Source organism: Sorex araneus, chromosome 9, assembly GCF_027595985.1.
Source record: "Sorex araneus isolate mSorAra2 chromosome 9, mSorAra2.pri, whole genome shotgun sequence".
NCBI classification, from domain to species: Eukaryota; Metazoa; Chordata; class Mammalia; order Eulipotyphla; family Soricidae; genus Sorex; species Sorex araneus.
This window is the reverse complement of record NC_073310.1, coordinates 36,334,200-36,352,079: the sequence shown is the minus strand read 5'-3', so window position 1 is coordinate 36,352,079 and position 17,880 is coordinate 36,334,200. Positions and strand designations below refer to the sequence as shown.

At 38.2% G+C, this 17,880-nt stretch overlaps 2 protein-coding genes across 5 annotated transcripts in view; one reads left to right on the top strand and one right to left on the bottom strand.

Moving 5' to 3' along the window:
• RGS7 (regulator of G protein signaling 7) overlaps positions 1-12,013 on the bottom strand; it is a 467,594-nt gene extending 455,581 nt beyond the window's left edge. The window contains exons 1-2 of one of the 4 annotated variants that reach the window (XM_055147307.1): positions 11,594-12,013; positions 10,437-10,563 (exon numbers count right to left, since the gene is read on the bottom strand). In XM_055147307.1, the coding sequence (XP_055003282.1) occupies positions 10,437-10,514 (78 nt within the window). In that variant the 5' untranslated portion in view covers positions 10,515-10,563; positions 11,594-12,013. The remainder of the gene's footprint in view (positions 1-10,436; positions 10,564-11,593) is intronic. The other 3 variants (XM_004619017.2, XM_004619018.2, XM_004619019.2) reach the window with 3 other exon arrangements.
• Positions 10,513-17,880, top strand: part of LOC129398792 (uncharacterized) — a 59,363-nt gene continuing 51,995 nt past the window's right edge. Inside the window, exons 1-2 of the mRNA XM_055117875.1 lie at positions 10,513-10,541; positions 11,057-12,138. Of these exons, the coding sequence (XP_054973850.1) occupies positions 10,513-10,541; positions 11,057-12,138 (1,111 nt within the window). The remainder of the gene's footprint in view (positions 10,542-11,056; positions 12,139-17,880) is intronic.

Genomic DNA, 17,880 nt, shown 5'->3' with positions numbered 1-17,880 from the left:
TTTATTTCATAATTTCTGTGCTATCAAATATATTAGTCACTAGCCACATGTGACTATTTTACAGTTTAAAATCAAACCCTTGGTTGTGTGGGCCACATTTGAAGTGTTCAGTTGACCCATGTGACTAGTGATTACTTTATTGAATACTCCAAGTACAGAGTGAACAAAATGATTGAGTAACTTATTTCTATTAGGCAATTAGATATCCTTGAATAGTTGATGGATGTCATGGAGAAATCTGGAGAATGATGACATTCTGACACTATAATTAAAACAAAAGATATCACATTTACTTTAGAAAAAGGCAGACAGGCACACGGACAGTGACTGAAAGAAAAAAAGCAGACCATAAAAAGTCAAAGCCTGAAGAGATGGTGTAATGGTATGGCACTTGCCTTGCAAACAATTGATTCTTTTTAATCCCTGGTACCACAGATGGTTCCCCAAATACTGCCAGGAGTAATCCTGAGCATAGCCACCTGTGTGTGGCCTAACCTCTTCCATCCTCAAAATATTAGAAATCTAGAAAAATACTGCTACTTCTCTGTTCTAAATGTCAAAATCTGCAAGATGTAAAAGTACATCAACTCTGAGGACCTTTTGTATTTCAAAGTTGTATTTAGTTTACATAATATCTAAGGAAGTGTGCAATTTCAAAGATCACTGTCACTGTAATCCTGTTGTTCTTTGATTTACTCGAGCAGGCACCAGTAACATCTTTATTCCTCTCAGCCCTGAGATTTTAGCAGCCTCTCCTTACTCGTCTTTCTCAAGGATTGGAGGCTCTTTCAGGGTTAGGGGAACAAGACCTATCATTACTGTCTTTGGCATATCGAATACGCCACAGGTAGTTTGCCAGGCTCTGTCGTGCAGTCAGGATACTCTCGGTAGCTTGCTGGGCTCTTCGAGAGGTATGTATATATCACTGTAATTTTATAATTATATAATTTTGTAATTATATCACATATAATTTCAAAGATATATATCTTTTCTCATATGAGAAAAAGTTTTAACGTATTTAAAAAGTAAAAAAAAACACAAATATTGGGAGCAAAATAATATAATATAATAAAAATTATATAAACTGAACATTCTTTAAAATATGCCTCATAACTATCAGGAAAATATGACTGAAAGTAGTGCATATGCTTACCTTTCATCTTTATCAAAAAATACAATCACAAAATATAAGATTAGCATTAACACTATTGTAAAAATAGGTTAAATATTTAAATTATTTTAAAATGTGGGACTGGGGGCTGAGGTGCTTCCCTTGCATACCACCAGCATTGGATTAATGCCTGTAACCACATATGGTCCCTCAGGGGTCAGTTCTGAGCACATGCCAAAAATATCCCTGAGTACTGCTTGGTGCAGCCCAAAACAAAGCAAAAAATTATTTTGTAGCGACTTATATACTCTATAGCAAATGAAAATGATTATTTTAGTTAAATAATAATAAAGTAATAGCAATTATACATAACTATAGTTTAGAAAAATTTGTTTTTACACTTTTTGTAACTCAGTTAGATGGATACATTAGTGTCAAAGCATATGATATTGCCATACAATGTTACTGCACCCTATCACCAGGAAAGTGTTCACAACTCTTCACTACTGCCCTTATGCTCCCTCTAGCCAGGTCATTATTATCTCCCACTCCTGTTTCTTGAGGTTTTGGGTTTTTTTTTTTGTATCAGTATTGTAGTCCTCGGTAAAGGGTATGTCATTGCTCAATGTTGTTTTTTTTCTTGTATTATCTCACTATATTTCACAGATGAGTGCAATTATCCAGTGCTTGTCATTTTCCTTCTGATTTACTTCACTCAGCATTTCTGTGCTATCAAATATATTAGTCACTAGCCACATAGTTCTATCCACATGGCTTTTAGTTCTATCCACATCGCAGAGTACTGCATGATTTCATCTGTTCTTAGAGTTGCATAGTACTCCATTGATGTAGTTATGTATGTATATATGTTGACATATATAGATATACCATAGATTAATTATTCATTTATATGTCATTGATATTTAGCTCTTTCTGCAGCCTGGCTACTTTACTAAATGCTGCAATGAAGAGAAATACACATATATCTTTTTAAACTAATGTTTCTGTATTTGGGAAGTAGGTGCACAGAAGTGGAATTGCTACATTTATTCTTACTTTTAAGAAAAATCTGAAATAGAGTATAAAACAGATGGCATTCCCACCAATGGTGGGTGAAAGTTCCTTTTTTCACTACATTCCCATAGGTTGTTTTTAGTCTTCTTTATATATGCCATTTGCACTGGTGGAGATGAGGGGAGGGGAAGGGATTATAGGGGTAGGGAGGATGGGGAGGAGGAAGGGAAGGGAGTGGTAGGGATGAAGAGAGGAGGGGTGGAAGAAAGAAAGAAAGGAAGAAAGAAGAAAGAGGAAAGAAAGAGAGAGGGAGGGAGGGGGGAAGGGAGGAAGGGAGGGAGGGAAGAGGGAAGGAAGAAAGGAAGTAAGGCAGACTTTTCATTCCTAATCCTTGGTGCAATTTTCATATTTTTTTCTAGAGAAGAGAACAATAAATAAGACCATTCTGGATAGGGCCCTTCAGCCAAAATATTTTCTAGCCTAAACCAGATGGCAATTTATATAGAGTTGGAGTCAAATCCATGATTGCCTATTAGAATTCTAATATCCTGAGATGTTTGTTAAGCGAATTAACCAAAAACAAAGAGAAATAAAAAGAGTAAATTATTTATATTGCCCCAAAAAACGGCAGCGAGAAACTGGGCCTTTTTTCCCTTAAGGAAATGGATATTCACTTTATCATTTACAATCTTGTGTTTGGTTTTTGGCCACATCTGATGGTGCTCAAGGCTTACTCCTGGCTCTGAGTAAGGAATCACTCTGGCAGGCTCGGGGGACCACATGGGGTACTGGAAATCAAACTCGAGTCAGCTGTGTTCAAGGCAAGTACTCTACTCACTGTACTATCTCACTATCTACAGTTGTTTTATAATTAGATCAATATTTTGTGAGATAGAAGCCTCTGTAACTCTCATATTTAAATCTCCCCTCTTCGCCATTGTAAAAGGAGGAACAATTGGTAAATTATTTGGGTCATTTGTTTCTTGTTTTCCATAATCCTATTTTAAAGGATGTTTAACATGTATTGTCATTAAGTTTTTAAAACCCCAAATGTTTCCATTTTCTCTGCTGTGATCATATTCCATCACCCACACTGCCTAAAAATACTTCACTTTCTGTCACTCATTAGAACCACGAAGGCTATTAGAAGGCAATAAAATCCTTAGAGATCTTCTGATTTTGTACAACTGCACTTTCTTCTCATCAATAAGATTCAAGGAGGTCAGAGTTGGAAAATGAAGAAAATAAAACTCAAACCATAAATCCCTATATCAAACCAAATATCAGAGATAAATCACAACTTTTAAAGAGAAAAGTTTAATCATAGAAAAATTTCTTGCTCTGAACTTATTCATTATTGTTCAAAATTCATCATAAATTATTACTCTTAGAACTTCTCTACTTTTGATGGCCCTTGTCAACCTCAGGGTGCATGATAGTACATGTGTTCTAAAAAAATTTTTTTTCTGCACATGATTCAGGAAAAAATTTACATATTTATCTATATTTCCAATAGATAATGTCTCTTAGTTCAAAAGTGGTTTTTAAAATATAATTTACTCCTTTTATTCCCTTTTAGGCACTAAAAGAAAAAGCACTGTGGTTTATAATGTTGTTACTGAAAAGATTTCATTTTACTACCTTTCAACATCCAGTTCTTGTCCAGAAAGATCTTTTTCCCCTATGACAACGATACTGCCTTCTCTTACGAATAAAGAAGTATCTGCCATAAAGGCAGGTTTGGGGGCAAGAAGGAAACTGAGGACATTGGTGGAGAGATGGGTGCCCAAACATTGTAGGACTGAAATGTAATCACGAACAATTTTGTACTTTTTATCCTGTGATGATTTAATAGATTTTAAAGCACTGTAGCACTGTCATCCAAATGTTCATCAATTTGCTCGAGCGGGCACCAGTAATGTACCACTGTGAGACTTGTTATTACTGTTTTTGGCATATCAAATACACCATGGGTAGCTTGCCAGGCTCTGCCATGCGGGCGGGATACTCTTGGTAGCTTGCTAGGCTCTCCGAGTGGGATGGAGGAAAAAGATTTTACAAACAAATAAAAATTAAAAAGCTAAAAAAAGAGCAAAAATATGTACCATTGTTAAATCTACCAAATCTAAAAGAATAGCTGGCATGTTTAATCACTATGTTTTATCACTAAATGTTGATAATAAATTAAATTAAATATTCAATTCAATTAAATAATAAGTATATTTGATATCAACATTAAATTTAAAATAACAAATACATGATATGTGAGTCCCTGAGTAAAGAATGTACACCCTTACTCATTGATTGAAAAATCTTTGTTCCTTTCCTTTCCTTATTATACACACTCACATATGTGTGTATATATATGTATGTATGTATGTATGTATGTATACATATATAAAATAAAAGTTGGGAATGAAGAGATTGTACAGGAGGCAAGACACTTGCCTTGCATGCTGTCCACTCCCAGTTTGAGTCCCCAGCAGCATATCTGAATTCCTGAGCACCACTAGGCATCACTCCTGAGCACAGGGCCAGGAATAATTCCTGAGCACCACTGAATGCAGTCCATTTATCATTATCATTTCTCCCCTTACCTCCTCCCCAAAATCTAATTTATAGAGAACAGTCCATTTTTGGAAAAGTAAGTGATAATATGAAGTTTGCCTCCCATCTGAGCCCCTAATTTGAAATCTGAAAGTCTAAAGGCTCATGCCTTTTGTGATTATCTACCTGAAAACATCCTTTTATTTTCTAACCAGCCTTCCTCATTATTCACTGGGAATATTCTTGATTCTAACGTGCAATCGCATCCCAAATGCAGAAAGACCAAGATAACTAAAGTTTAAAGATGTCAACACTTGGAATGGAGTACAGGGGTTAAGACACTTTCCCAGTATCGGTCAACCCAGGTTTAATTCCCAAAACTGTGAGAACTCCTTGTGAACCTGTGGCCTAATCACCCTACCAAAAATGCCCAAACTGGGGGGCTGGAGTGATAGCACAGCGGGTAGGGCGTTTGCCTTGCACGCGGCCGACCCGGGTTCTAATCCCAGCATCCCATATGGTCCCCTGAGCACCGCCAGGGGTAATTCCTGAGTGAAGAGCCAGGAGTAACCCCTGTGCATTGCCGGGTGTGACCCAAAAACCAAAAAAAAAAAAAAAAAAAAAAAAAAAAAAAGCCCAAACTGGGTTTTTATAATGACTTTCAATGTATGGTTTTATTTGACACCCTAAAGGTTGACAATATTTAATAAAATCCTGAATAAATTAATACACCATGTTAGTGCAGAAATCTTTTGCTCTCTCACCATTGAAAGACCAGTGATGGATTGAGGTGGGGATGGGAAGATTCAGGGGAAAGTACAAGAGGGACTTAAAGACAATGGTGAAGGGAAATAAACACTGCTATAAAAGATCTGGTGTTGGAACGTTGCGTGTATAAAATCCTACCCTTGGCAGTATTCTAAAATTATAAATCATAGCAACTAAAATAATTTTTTAAAAAGAAGAAACTCAAGTGACATTCTGTTGCCCTTACAAAGAAGAAACAATACCCTTTTGGTGAATGTATGGCTACTTTTACATAACTGACTGACTTTAGGAACAACTCTCAAAGGCAATACCCATGACAAGCCAATCAGATCGGTGACAACTACAGCATAGAATTCCGTAAGGACTCTCTTCGAGAATAAGGCAGTCATCTTCCTAAAATCCAACATTTTCTAATATAGCAACATGATGCTAAGGTATAAAAAAGATACCCAGGTCCCTGTGAATAAGATACCCAAGCAAGGTTATCTAGCCACATTTCTTTTACAACTAAAACAAGCAGCATTTTAGGGAAAACTATCTTTCATTTGCAGTTTTTTAAAAAAAATATTTTAATGGAAGAAAAAAATGGAAAAAAAAGTGACAGAATGTAAGATGAAGAAAGAGATAATAGAGCAGGCTGGAGGGGAAAGTGAATGGGTAAAGGGTGCATGAGAAAGAAGTAGATTTCATGTGTTTGCCATTTCAAAACTAATAATAATGTTCATGGGCTGGAGCGACAGCACAGCGGGTAGGGCTTTTGCCTTGCACGTGGCCAACCAGGGTTCAATTCCCAGCATCCCATATGGTCCCTTGAGCACCACCAGGAATAATTCCTGAGTGCATGAGCCAGGAGTAACCCCTGTGCATCACTGGGTGTGACCCAAAAAGCCATGCTAATAGTAATAATAATAATAATAATAATAATGTTCATTCCACTAAGACAGTAAATGTGAAAAATATTTTTCTTTTTTGACAACTAGAGAGTAAATGCTGCCACAGTAATCTCAGAAATTACTGGTGATTTTGAGTAATTTTGATATGAGAAGGTAGCATTCGGACCAATTTAAAATACTGCCCTCGAAGTGACCTAGATACTTTGTTTTTCAAAAATGGAATATCAGCTCCTGGACTAAAAAGTGATGATCCTGTCTTATGGATGCTGGGCAGACATGAAATTTGGAAAGTGTCTCCCTGTACCCTGTGTACTGGCTCAGCTAGCCTTGCCAACAGTGCACCCCCAAAACAGGCAAGAGCGGCAATCATTTTTGAGAATCATTAAGCTAACATAAAACTAATTCTGAGTTGTGACCTCTGCTAATGCCTCAAAAAGTTATAAGTAAATAGGTCTCCCTCCTTCCCCCCTTCCCCTCCCTCTCCAGCCCCACACCCTTCCCCCTCTCTCTCTCGTTTTTGGGACACATCCAACTTTGCTCAGTGCTAACTTCTGGTTGACCACATGCAAGTCAAACATTTACCTGTGGTCTTATCTCTCCAGCCTCTAAATGGGTTTCTTAAGAAATTTTATTAAGTCTAATTCAAGCCTAGTTATGGCCTGTGTGAAGAGAGCCCAGGAAGCCCTAGAAATAAAAATTGCCAACTCTCACATTTCATGAGTTTTTAAATAAGATCCGATCAAATACACAAATGACATAATCACTGTGATTCAATCACTTGCTTATGGAGGAAAAAAACAGCATTATAAATCACAAACTCAATAACGCAGATTTTTTCCATGTAGATTTTTGAAATGTATTTATAATATTAAATGAAACCTAAGATTTCTCAAATTAGGCTAAAAAGCTACTGGCAAATATCCAAGATTGGCTTTTAAAAGTTTCAATCCTATCTCAAGACAGCATTCATTATTGTTGCCCGTGGCCTCTGCTGTGAGTCACTCTCTCAGCCTAGACAATTAGAGTCCCAACAACTGTACACTTTTCCATATTATAAATGTAGCCACTGTACATAATCTGTAGGAAGATTATCATAATAAAGACATCAGACTAACAAGAAATTTACATATGCAGCTTTTAAAAGTGTATACCACCCTAGTATTCATTCATTCTTTCTCATCACTTACAGACCATAAAGTTAAAATAGAAAGAGCAGATACATAAGTTTAGACTGTGCAAATTATCATAATCTTGAGTAGCAAAAGAGAGATGTCTCAGGGCAGTGAAGGAGGAATATAGTGAAGACACCATGAATATTTCTAGTTTAAATATCACTTCAACAGTAAGATATTAGGTAAAAGTGGGAGGAACTGATAAAATAGCAATTTCTCTATCCATTGTCTCTCCTACTATTGAGCAAAGTACTGTGGAAATGAAGCTCTCTTCATAATTGACAAATATTTATTTTAAAAATGTTTATTCATTAATGAAGTAGAAAGTTAAAATAACTTAATATAGGTATTTAAGTTTCCAACTATTTGCTATTCCTCAAGTTATAATTTTACATCTATTGAGAAGATATTCAATGTAAAGTGACAGAAACAGAGTAAGCCATCAAACAGACTCCATGATGTCATACTGTATAACACATAATTCACAGAAGTGTAATCATAGTAAAAACATCAAACTAATACAAGAAATTTACAAATACCAGCTTTTTTATAGTGTATACCATCGTAGTATCCATTCATTCTTTCCTGTCCCTAACAGACTACAAAGATAAAATAGAAACAGCAGATACAAAAATATAGATATGTGTCATCTACCTTCACATATCATGGACTATTTGATTTCATTCAATTTAATTCTGGCAAACAACCAATAACACAACATTTGTTTATATAAATCATATGATATTTATTTACAGATAATTATTTGTATCACAAATTTATAAGTCATAATTAGAAAATATAAAGGCAATTCATATTATGAGTAAAAATCACCAAATTAAGTAATTTTCCAATAACAATTTAGCAAGGGAAATCTTTTTCAAAATAAACTCTATGTATCATTAGCTCTAAATAAATAGTTAATAAAGGGATGCAAAATAAGTAGCACAAGGAGTTACAGCTTTAACCAGCAAGACAAAGAATTCAATATTATAGTTCTACTCTCTCTGAAGTGATCACAGTTCATTGACAACTGGCATTAATAGGGATTTATGCTATACAACAATTTCTAGAGTAAATTAAAAATAAATCATATAAAACGTAGGAAAACTAAATAATCAAGTAATTTTTCCTAAAACCCCTAGCTTCATTTTTCTTTATATATATGATAATTGACTAAATGAGATATACCATGTAAATTGATGCTACATTAAGCTTGTTTTCATCAAGGTAACTGTTATACAGCAGATCAATTCAGCCCTTAATCTATTATAGGGAAATAGAAACTACCATATTTTTTTTACTAAACACTAATGGCTAACTACTATAATTTCATATCCCAAAGCCCCACTCTTCACTTTGTATATGACTTTAAAATAAAATTTCAAATCACACATCTTGCATTTTATACAACTTACAGTCACACTAAATAACAAAAGTATAAGCTTAAAAACTATCTACCAAACCCTGAATAATTCTTTTCAGAACCAACACTGACATACATACCACTGACATACATGTATACATTCAGTTATTTCAATCATTGTAGGACTATAATAGCAATAATTTAGGTTCAAGTTGAAACTTTTTTCAAGTGGAAACTAATTTAGGTTCAAGTTGGAAGAATTTAAGACTAAAATAAACAACTAATCCTTAATTATTTTTATATCATACTGTTTTTTTCCCAGACACATAAAATACACACAGGTATATAATCCAGTATCATCTATAAGGCTAGATATTTTAAAAAAAGAAAGGAAAGAAAAGAAAAAAACAGCTAGAATTGCATCAGGGTGTCCATGCATCTTCAAATTAAATCAATAGCAATATTTCCTCAAACACATATTAATAACCACTTCATAATCATCCTGGGAGATGTAGGAGGAAACTTTTCATTTAATTCTATTCAAGGTGGCAAGTGTTTCATCATTATTGAAAACCAATTCTGATACTCTAGTTGAAAAGACAAAGCAGGCTTATCCTGGACTTTTCAATGAACACACACTACACAAAGCCTTTAATTATTTTTTTCCTTTTCTAGTGCTAGTGTTAACTAAAATAAAGAAAATTCTCAACAAGAATTATAGAAAATTTAGCAATAAAAATAACACTGGCAAAAATGCTATAGGTATGATTAGTACAAAAGTTAAGGAATACTGCTTCCATAATTTTAATAAGACTGTAGATTATAACCAGAGTGGTGTTAACTAAGCAATCATTTTGAAGCACACACAGTATTCACATACATCTTTTTTGTGGTAGTTTAATATCTGAAATTTCTTTTGCTGATAGTATTGCTATAAAATGCATAATTTGGACAGATTGACTTGTGGGAAAATAATTTAAAGGGCAAGTGATAGGTGCTAAGAATAAATGTATCCGTAAGAAATGATAAAAATTACACAAAGTGAAGAGTAATTTAGGCTAAGGCAAAAAGCTAACTGGAATTGTTTACTTAGTAGTGAGATCGTTAAACCATCCATACATTCACAAGCACTAGCTCCTGCTGCACACTAAACTGCAGAGTGGCCTATTTTTTTATTCTAAAAGTTATACAGGTTTATATAATCATTAAAACTTAAATGCTTAGAGGAAGTCAGTCTTGTCAAAAAGCTTCTTCAAATTATTGTGAATAACGTAAAATTACTCATATCAACAAAATATTTGTGATTCCTTAACTTGCTGTTACTACTGATCACAATTTTTACAACCTACGTAGGAAAAATCAGGAAAAATGTAAGGACAAATTATAACTAGCTTCATATACTTAGTTATACCTCAGCATATATGTATCAGTTTGTGTCATTAGTGGGCAGTCATTCGTGATTTATGGGATTCATGGTGACCACAAAATTTATATAACTCTGATGAGAAATTGGCGATATTAGAACACCAGAAGCTTCTCTTTCCCTATCAAAGTAAAGAAATTCTTACCTTTCTGTACACCAGCATGTTGGGTGATTCATCTGCCACCCCATTACTGGTCTGCCCATAATTATTCCCCTGGGCCATGTCACCCCACACTTGGTCCACTTTCAGGTATAGGGATTTTTAGTCTTTTCTGCAAGGATAGAAAGACTTCAGTGAGCTTCTTGTGGTCATGCTTATGCAGATTAATTCTCTTGACTGAACTTCACCATCCACATTCAGCACCATTCTCACTGAGAGGTGTTGACATATTGGGGCTGGCTAGAGGAAGCGGCACATGATAAACTCTTTAAAACAAACCCCCAAGCCCCTAATTTTACACCACAGTACTATCAGAAAATAGCAGAAATGGCTAAATTCCTCTTAAAATAATCATTATCTTGATTGTTTTTAACTGATTTGATTTTAAAGAGTGCTTAATGCTCACCTAAAAAAAAAAAAAAAAAGACGAAGAAGCACCGTTACCATATCTGTACTACAGAGGGTTCTTTTATCCCCATACTTGCATTTCTGCTTAATCTTCTCCCCAAAGACCAGAAAGAGACACCCACTGGCAGCACACTTTCTCCCAGATAATCTGTGAGATTATTCGCATCAGAGAGGAGAATCCCCTTGCCATTCTCCAGCACGGAGCGTTTCCTCTTTAATTCCCTGGGTCTCCGACACAGAACCCGAGTCGCTTCGCCTACTTTCACCTGCCTGCACCGCCGGCTACCGACTCCTCTCCTCTCAGCCCACTCTGCTTCCGAAGTCAGGCCACGAGCCTGCCCAGTCTTTGCAATAAGGGGCACCAGACGATGTCTGGGCAATCAAGAACTGGCTGGAGGTCAATTCCCAGGGTCACCAGGGGCAACAACCCAAGTGAGAAGCCTCGAAGCAACAGTCGAAGAGAACGCAAGCAAGCCTCAGCTCCCCCGGCTCGGCTCCCAGGCCAGCAGCAAATGGCAGGCGAACTGGTGCCCCGCACCGCGGCCACAGCCTGAGCCGGGCAGCACTTTCAGCACCGTGGACCGCGGCGTGCGCTCGGCGTCCGCAGCCCAGTTTGGACGCGGGGCTCCGGGGGTGGCCCCGCCGCGCGCTGAGCCAGGGGTGGGTGCGGGGCGGGGGCCTAGAGGGTTCGGTTCTGGTTGGCGCTGCCTCCTCCCTCCACGTCTCCCACTTACCTCCTCGGCCAAGGTCACGGCCCCGCTGCGTCTCCTTTCCCGGCTGGGTGCAGGCGGTGTCAGCTGGCTGCGAGCGGAACAGCGAGGCTGGGCAGCTTCATCACACTCCGTGGATGCGGAATCCGCCCGCCCAGCTCCCGCGGCTCAGATCACAGCCACCCTCGCCGCCGTCGTGCACAGGCGATCCCGGCAGCCTGCCACTCGCGCCCGCTCCCCGGGGCCGCCTCGCCGGCTCGCTCTCTCCTCCGCTTTTCCTGCTGGGCACTGGGACCAGCCGAGTGCGCGCGGGATGCCAGACGCCCGGCCCGTGCGCGCGATCGGGAGGGAGGAGGGGACAGTCACGTGGGACCAGGGCGTCCAAAGGTGCGGACTGGGAAGGGCTCGACTTGGCGCGGTCACACTGCCCTGGCCGCTCGGGTCTCCCCACCCCTGCCGCCCCTGGGGAGCAGCAGCCCTGCCCTTGTCGCAGCCAGCGGGCGCTCTCGCACACCCCGCCCCGGTGTACCCGCCGCTGAAGGCCTGGAGAGCTGATCCTAAAGCTGACTGTAAGCCAGAAAAGGGAGGAGGGCAGTGGATGGATGGAGGAGGATGGACGGATGGATGGATGGATGGATGGATGGATGGATGGATGGATGGATGGATGGATGGATGGATGGATGGATGGATGGATGGATGGATGGATGAAGGGTTCATGTGTGGATGGATGGACGGAGTGAAAAAAGAAGATGGGGGATGGAATCCCATGCTCACTGCTGGTTTCATCACGTTTTTGGTGACTGCCAGCTGTATGGGGGAAGCAGATGATTGATTGCTGCTATGCCTAAGTAACCGTAGAGAGATACAGAGAAGTCCCGGGAGCAAGGAAATGCCCAGAGCCGAATGAGTCATACAGTGCCTCTGCTGTAGCTTTCACAGCTTCCTTCTAAGTTCAGAAAGGGAAGGATTTGGTGTCTGCCAATTCGAGGTGAACAACTTGTCTCCTGTGGAACTGAAGCAGCATCCTCACTGCCTGGTTTCTCCCTTCTACACAAGGTATTTAGAGGAAGTTTCCTCTCACACACTGCTCTCATCTTCTAGCAATTTTATAAGAGGCCCCGGCATGCTGACACCAGAAATATTCTTCAGTTTGCTGTTAATGAATTTTCCTGCAAGAATTAGAACTGTGTAAAGGGGAAAAAAAATCACTTTTGCTCCTTTTATAGCAAAGAAGCAAGTGTTCCTAGTGTTCCTTTCTTGACTGGGCTAGATGTGGGGAAGATAAAGAAGATAATCAAATCTACTCTTTCTTAATCCGTGGGACTAAACAGATAGAATTTCCCCCTGATATAAAGATACACAGTAAAATAAAAACAAATGGCCAAGGTACTGCTGCAGGTGAGGCAGAAGTAGTGGCAGCAATTCTCTGTTCATTCACAATTCCCAAGTTCTTCAATACTTTTAAGAATGAAAATAGTGAGTAATAAAATGTTCAGACTCAGAGTTGGAAAGTAGAAAGGTCTATTGAAAAGTAGAAAAGAAAATAAAAAGAGTTCCCCAAGTACAGAGGAACTTAGTACAGGACTAAGTTAAAAGCCAGGGTTTGTGTGGAACTTTTTTAAAGGAATTTTGTATTTCTTATTAATTGACAAGTACTGCAGAGAATTCAGGGAATCTACAGGGTGATCAGGCTAGTTTGATTCTTTCCGGCCATCTGCCTAAGTATTGTTTATTCCCTGAGTTTCCAGTGAGCCTAAGGCCTGGAGCAGAATTTTAAGATGAACAATTGTTAATCCCTGTCTATCAGAAAAAGCTGAGGAATTTGCAGGGACCCCAAAATGTAGAATGGGTCAGCCAAAAGTGGGACTGCTCATAGTAGCTGGCAAAACTTCTTTCATCCCTCTCTCCCCCACTCTGAAATGAAGCCCTGACTACAATCAGGAAATGAAGTATCAAATCTCTCTGGCTTCTTCGTGCTGAGTTTGGTGTAGCTCACATAGGGCCACTGTGCAGCCAAGGAGTCTTAGGAAGAGGGATGCCTGCAGGTTCTCAATACCGTGCCTCAGTTGTCTGCATCCATGGCTCTGCATTAATCACCATCTCTAGTGTAATGGACTCAAGTCTGGAGGCAATAAACCTGATAAGAAGGTTATAAGGCCAGGTGCTATGACAAGCAGAGGTCCACCACAAGACCGAGAAGAGCAGGACCAAAGCCAGTCAAGGCCAAGTATTTTCCATGAAAACAACTTTTGAGAAGCTTGTTCCCAGTATTGGAAGACTTCTTTATAGATTGACAATAAATCTGTATTTATCTGGACTTATTCACCAAGACGCAATGTTCCCTTCCAGTATAGTACACATTGGATAGACTGAAATGACCTCGTGTCTAGGGAATGAGTATAATATTTGGAGAGCAATTGTGTCCCAGTATAGAGAGCCCATTTAGGGCCTGGAGCTGAAACACAGCCATTAAAATAAGGGAAAGGGTGCTGAGGTGATTATATTCTGATGTCATCAGTCATATAGATTTTTAGGCTGATCATGGGTTACCCAGGTTACCAAGCATTACTGAGGCTACACTTGTGACATTTCATACTGTCACACCAACCATGCATGGGGCATGTTTGGAGGGGACACTAAGACAATAGTGGAGAGACAGGCACACTGGTAGAGGGTGTGTTATTGGAAAATTGTATGCAAGAAATGCTGATTTAGACTGTAAATTGTGGTGTCTGAAATAAAATTATATAATGTTTTAAAAATAAATATTAAATTTTTAAAAAGAAAAAAATGAGTTTTCCTTGGTCAGAACAAACATTACAATTAAATCTTAGTTGTGGGTGAGTGGGATCAGGGGAGAAGGGAATGCATTCCCTCAATTCCCTCGGGCTCTGGTCAATTTTCACTATATATTTATATACTGAAGCAATAGCACAGTGGGTAGGATGTTTGCCTTGCACGCAACCCACCCGGGTTCGATTCCTCTGTCCCTCTCTGAGAGTCCAGCAAGCTATGGAGAGTATCCCGCTCTCACGGCAAAGCCTGGCAAGCTACACATGAAGTATTCGATATGCTAAAAACAGTAACAAGTCTCACAATGGAGACGTGTGATGTTACTAGTGCCAGCTCCCAAAAAATGGATGAACAATGGGACAACAGTGCTACAGTGCTACAATGTATAGTATTTATTTGCATATTATATGCATATGTTTATATATATTTACATAACTGATTCAAATATTAAAATAAAATGTTAAAGATATCTCTGTCTCATGCCCAGTGGCAAAATAGTTTCACTGGGTAATGTGAAAATTCCATTTTTTTAATTTTTTAATTTTTATTTTATTATTTTATTTTATTAAGTCACAGTGATATACATAGTTAGAAAGTTGTTCATGATTGAGTTTCAGTTATATAATGTTCCAACACTCGTCCCTTCACCAGTATATATTTCCCCCAACAGTCCCAGTTTCCCTCCTAATACCCACCCCTGCTTCCTATGGCTGGCACTTTTCTTCTCTCTCTCTCTCTCTCTCTCTCTCTCTCTCTCTCTCTCTCTCTCTCTCTCTCTCATTCTTCTTCTCTCTCTCCTTCTCTCTCTCTCCTTTTTTTCTCTCACTCTCCACCCCCCTCTTTTCTTTTGACCCTTATGGTTTGCAATACAGACAATGGAAGTTATCAGGTATACGCCTTTACCTACTTTCAACACTCAGTTCCTGTCCAAAAAGATAATTTCCAGCGATTGTTGGTCCCTTTTCTATCCTAACTGCCCTTTAACCACACAAACTCTTGTGGTAAGCTTCCAACCATTGACCAGGTCTCCTTGTCCCTGTTTACCCAGGGCTTGAATATTAGTCTCATCATATATAAATATATTTATGCATATATATATATATCACTGTCACTATATCACTGTCATCTCGTTGCTCATCAATTTTGCTCAATTGGGCACCAGTAACGTCTCCACTGTGAGACTTGTTGTTACTGTTTTTGCCATTTCAAATACTCCACGAGTACCTTGCCGGGCTCTCCGAGAGGGGCGAAGGAATCAAACTCAGGTCAGCTGTGTGCAAGACTGTGCTATAGTTCCAGCCATATATATATGAATGGAAAATTGTATGCAAGAAATGTTACCGATTTAGACTGTAAGTTGCAGTACCTAAAATAAAATAATATAATGTATGTTATGCTAATGTTAATATATAATTTTATATATATATAACCCACAGTAACAACAAGTCTCACAATAGAGACGTTACTGGTGCCCGTTCCAGCAAATTGATGAACAACGGGACAACAGTGCTACAGTGCATATTACCACAAATGAATGCAGTCATTCTATAACTGTCCCTCTCCTTTTGGCTAATTTCACTCAGAATGATACTCTCCATGTCTATCTATTTATAAGCAAATTTCATGACTTAATTCTTCCTAACAGCTATGTAGTGTTTCATTGTGTAGATGTTCCAAAGTTTCTTTATCCAGTCATTTTGTTCTCAGGCACTCAGGTTGTTTTCAGATTCTGGCTACTGTGAATAGTGCTGCAATAAACATAGAGTTGCAGGTGACATTTCTGCTGTGTTTTGGGGCATCTGGGGTATATTCCTAGAAGGGGTATCGCTGGGTCAATTGTGAGCTCAATTCCTAGTATTTTGAGGAACGTCCATACTGTTTTCTGAAAAGCTGGACCAGTCGGCATTCCCACCAACAATGAAGGGGAGTTGCTTTCTCCATTTATGCCAGCACTGGTTGTTCTTGTTCTTTTGGATGTGTACCAGTCTCTGTGGTGTGAGGTGATATCTCATTGCTGTTTTGATTTGCACATCCCTGGTGATTAGGATGCAGATAAATTTTTCATGTGTTTTTTGGCCATTTGAACTTCTTCTTTGAGGAATTTTTTGTTCATTTCAACTCCCGGTTCTGTGATGGGTTGAATGTTTTTGTTTTTGGGGGGATGGTAAGTTCTATCAGTGCCTTATGTAACTTTGATATTAACCCCTTACCAGATGGGTACTGGGTAAATGAAACGATTTTTCCATTTCTTGGTCTGTCTTTGTATCTTGGTCACTGTTTCTTTTGAGGTACAGAGACTTCTTAGTATCATGTAGTCCCATTTGTTTATCTTTGCTTCTACTTGCTTGATGAGTGATGTTTTATCTTTGAAGATGCCTTTAGCATCAAGAAAATTGCACGTTTAGACCAAATTTTCATCTCAAACATTTTTTAGGAAAATTTGATTCAATGATTTGGAATATTGCCTCAACATTTTTACCCCAGCAGAAGCCTCCTCTCCCCTTCACCTCCTCTCTCACTCTGTCCGTTCTGCCAATGGGAAATTGACATGAATTATATTAATCAACTTTGAAAATATAATGGGACATACTAACTCATTCAGTTTGGCCACTTTGCTTTCAGGAGGAATTGCCTGAAGGAATCTGATTCTTCTTTGCATCTTTCTCAAAACTATTATTTGAATGGTATCATTGCAGTAAAGTTTACTCTATTATCTTATTTTATATGATGTACCATCCTAACACTTCCTTATATTGACTACTTGTTTTTAGAGTCTCTATCACTGTCTAATATTTAACCAATAATCCTATGTTAATTTGTTTTGTGAAACTCTAAAAGAATATAAGGTTTGTGAAGAAATCTTTTTTTCTCCTTTTCTTTTACTGGATCTGAAAGCTGAAACAATATCTAACATGCTCTTGGCACTTTCTAATTACTTGATTATTTGTTGAATCCACAATCATGTTTTTGTTTCAGAGAATGTATAGGCAAGAAGGATCCATCTTGTCTGAATTAAACTGAATTAACAATGAATTTCACTTTGGATAGAAATGGACTTCTCTTCAAATCTGTTTCCTGTGTATGATCAAGGGGAATAATAATTCTTTTCTCCCATCAGATGCCTACTTTACAGGGGAATGCTTTAGGAATTAATTAATGGGAAAACATCTGAATTTCTAGGCGAAAACACTTTATTAATTTGAAGCTTTTATTGTGTACAGAAGTGTAGGCGACAGGACGGCAATTACCAAGACAAAAACAATGTCAAAATCATTATACTGTTCAAAATATCACATTGCATTTTATAAAATAATTGATTTGTGATTGACATAAATAAGGAATAAAAGCAGGGTTTTATATTTTTTATTTAAGTGACAGTTTTCTTAAGAAACTCTCTTTCTTTTGTAAGTTAGTTTTTGGCTATTATAACATCACCATTTTATCATACTTTTGGCCCTCTTATCATAACTTTCCTGTTAATTAGAATTCCTATAAAAATATCAAAAGTTGGTCAAAAA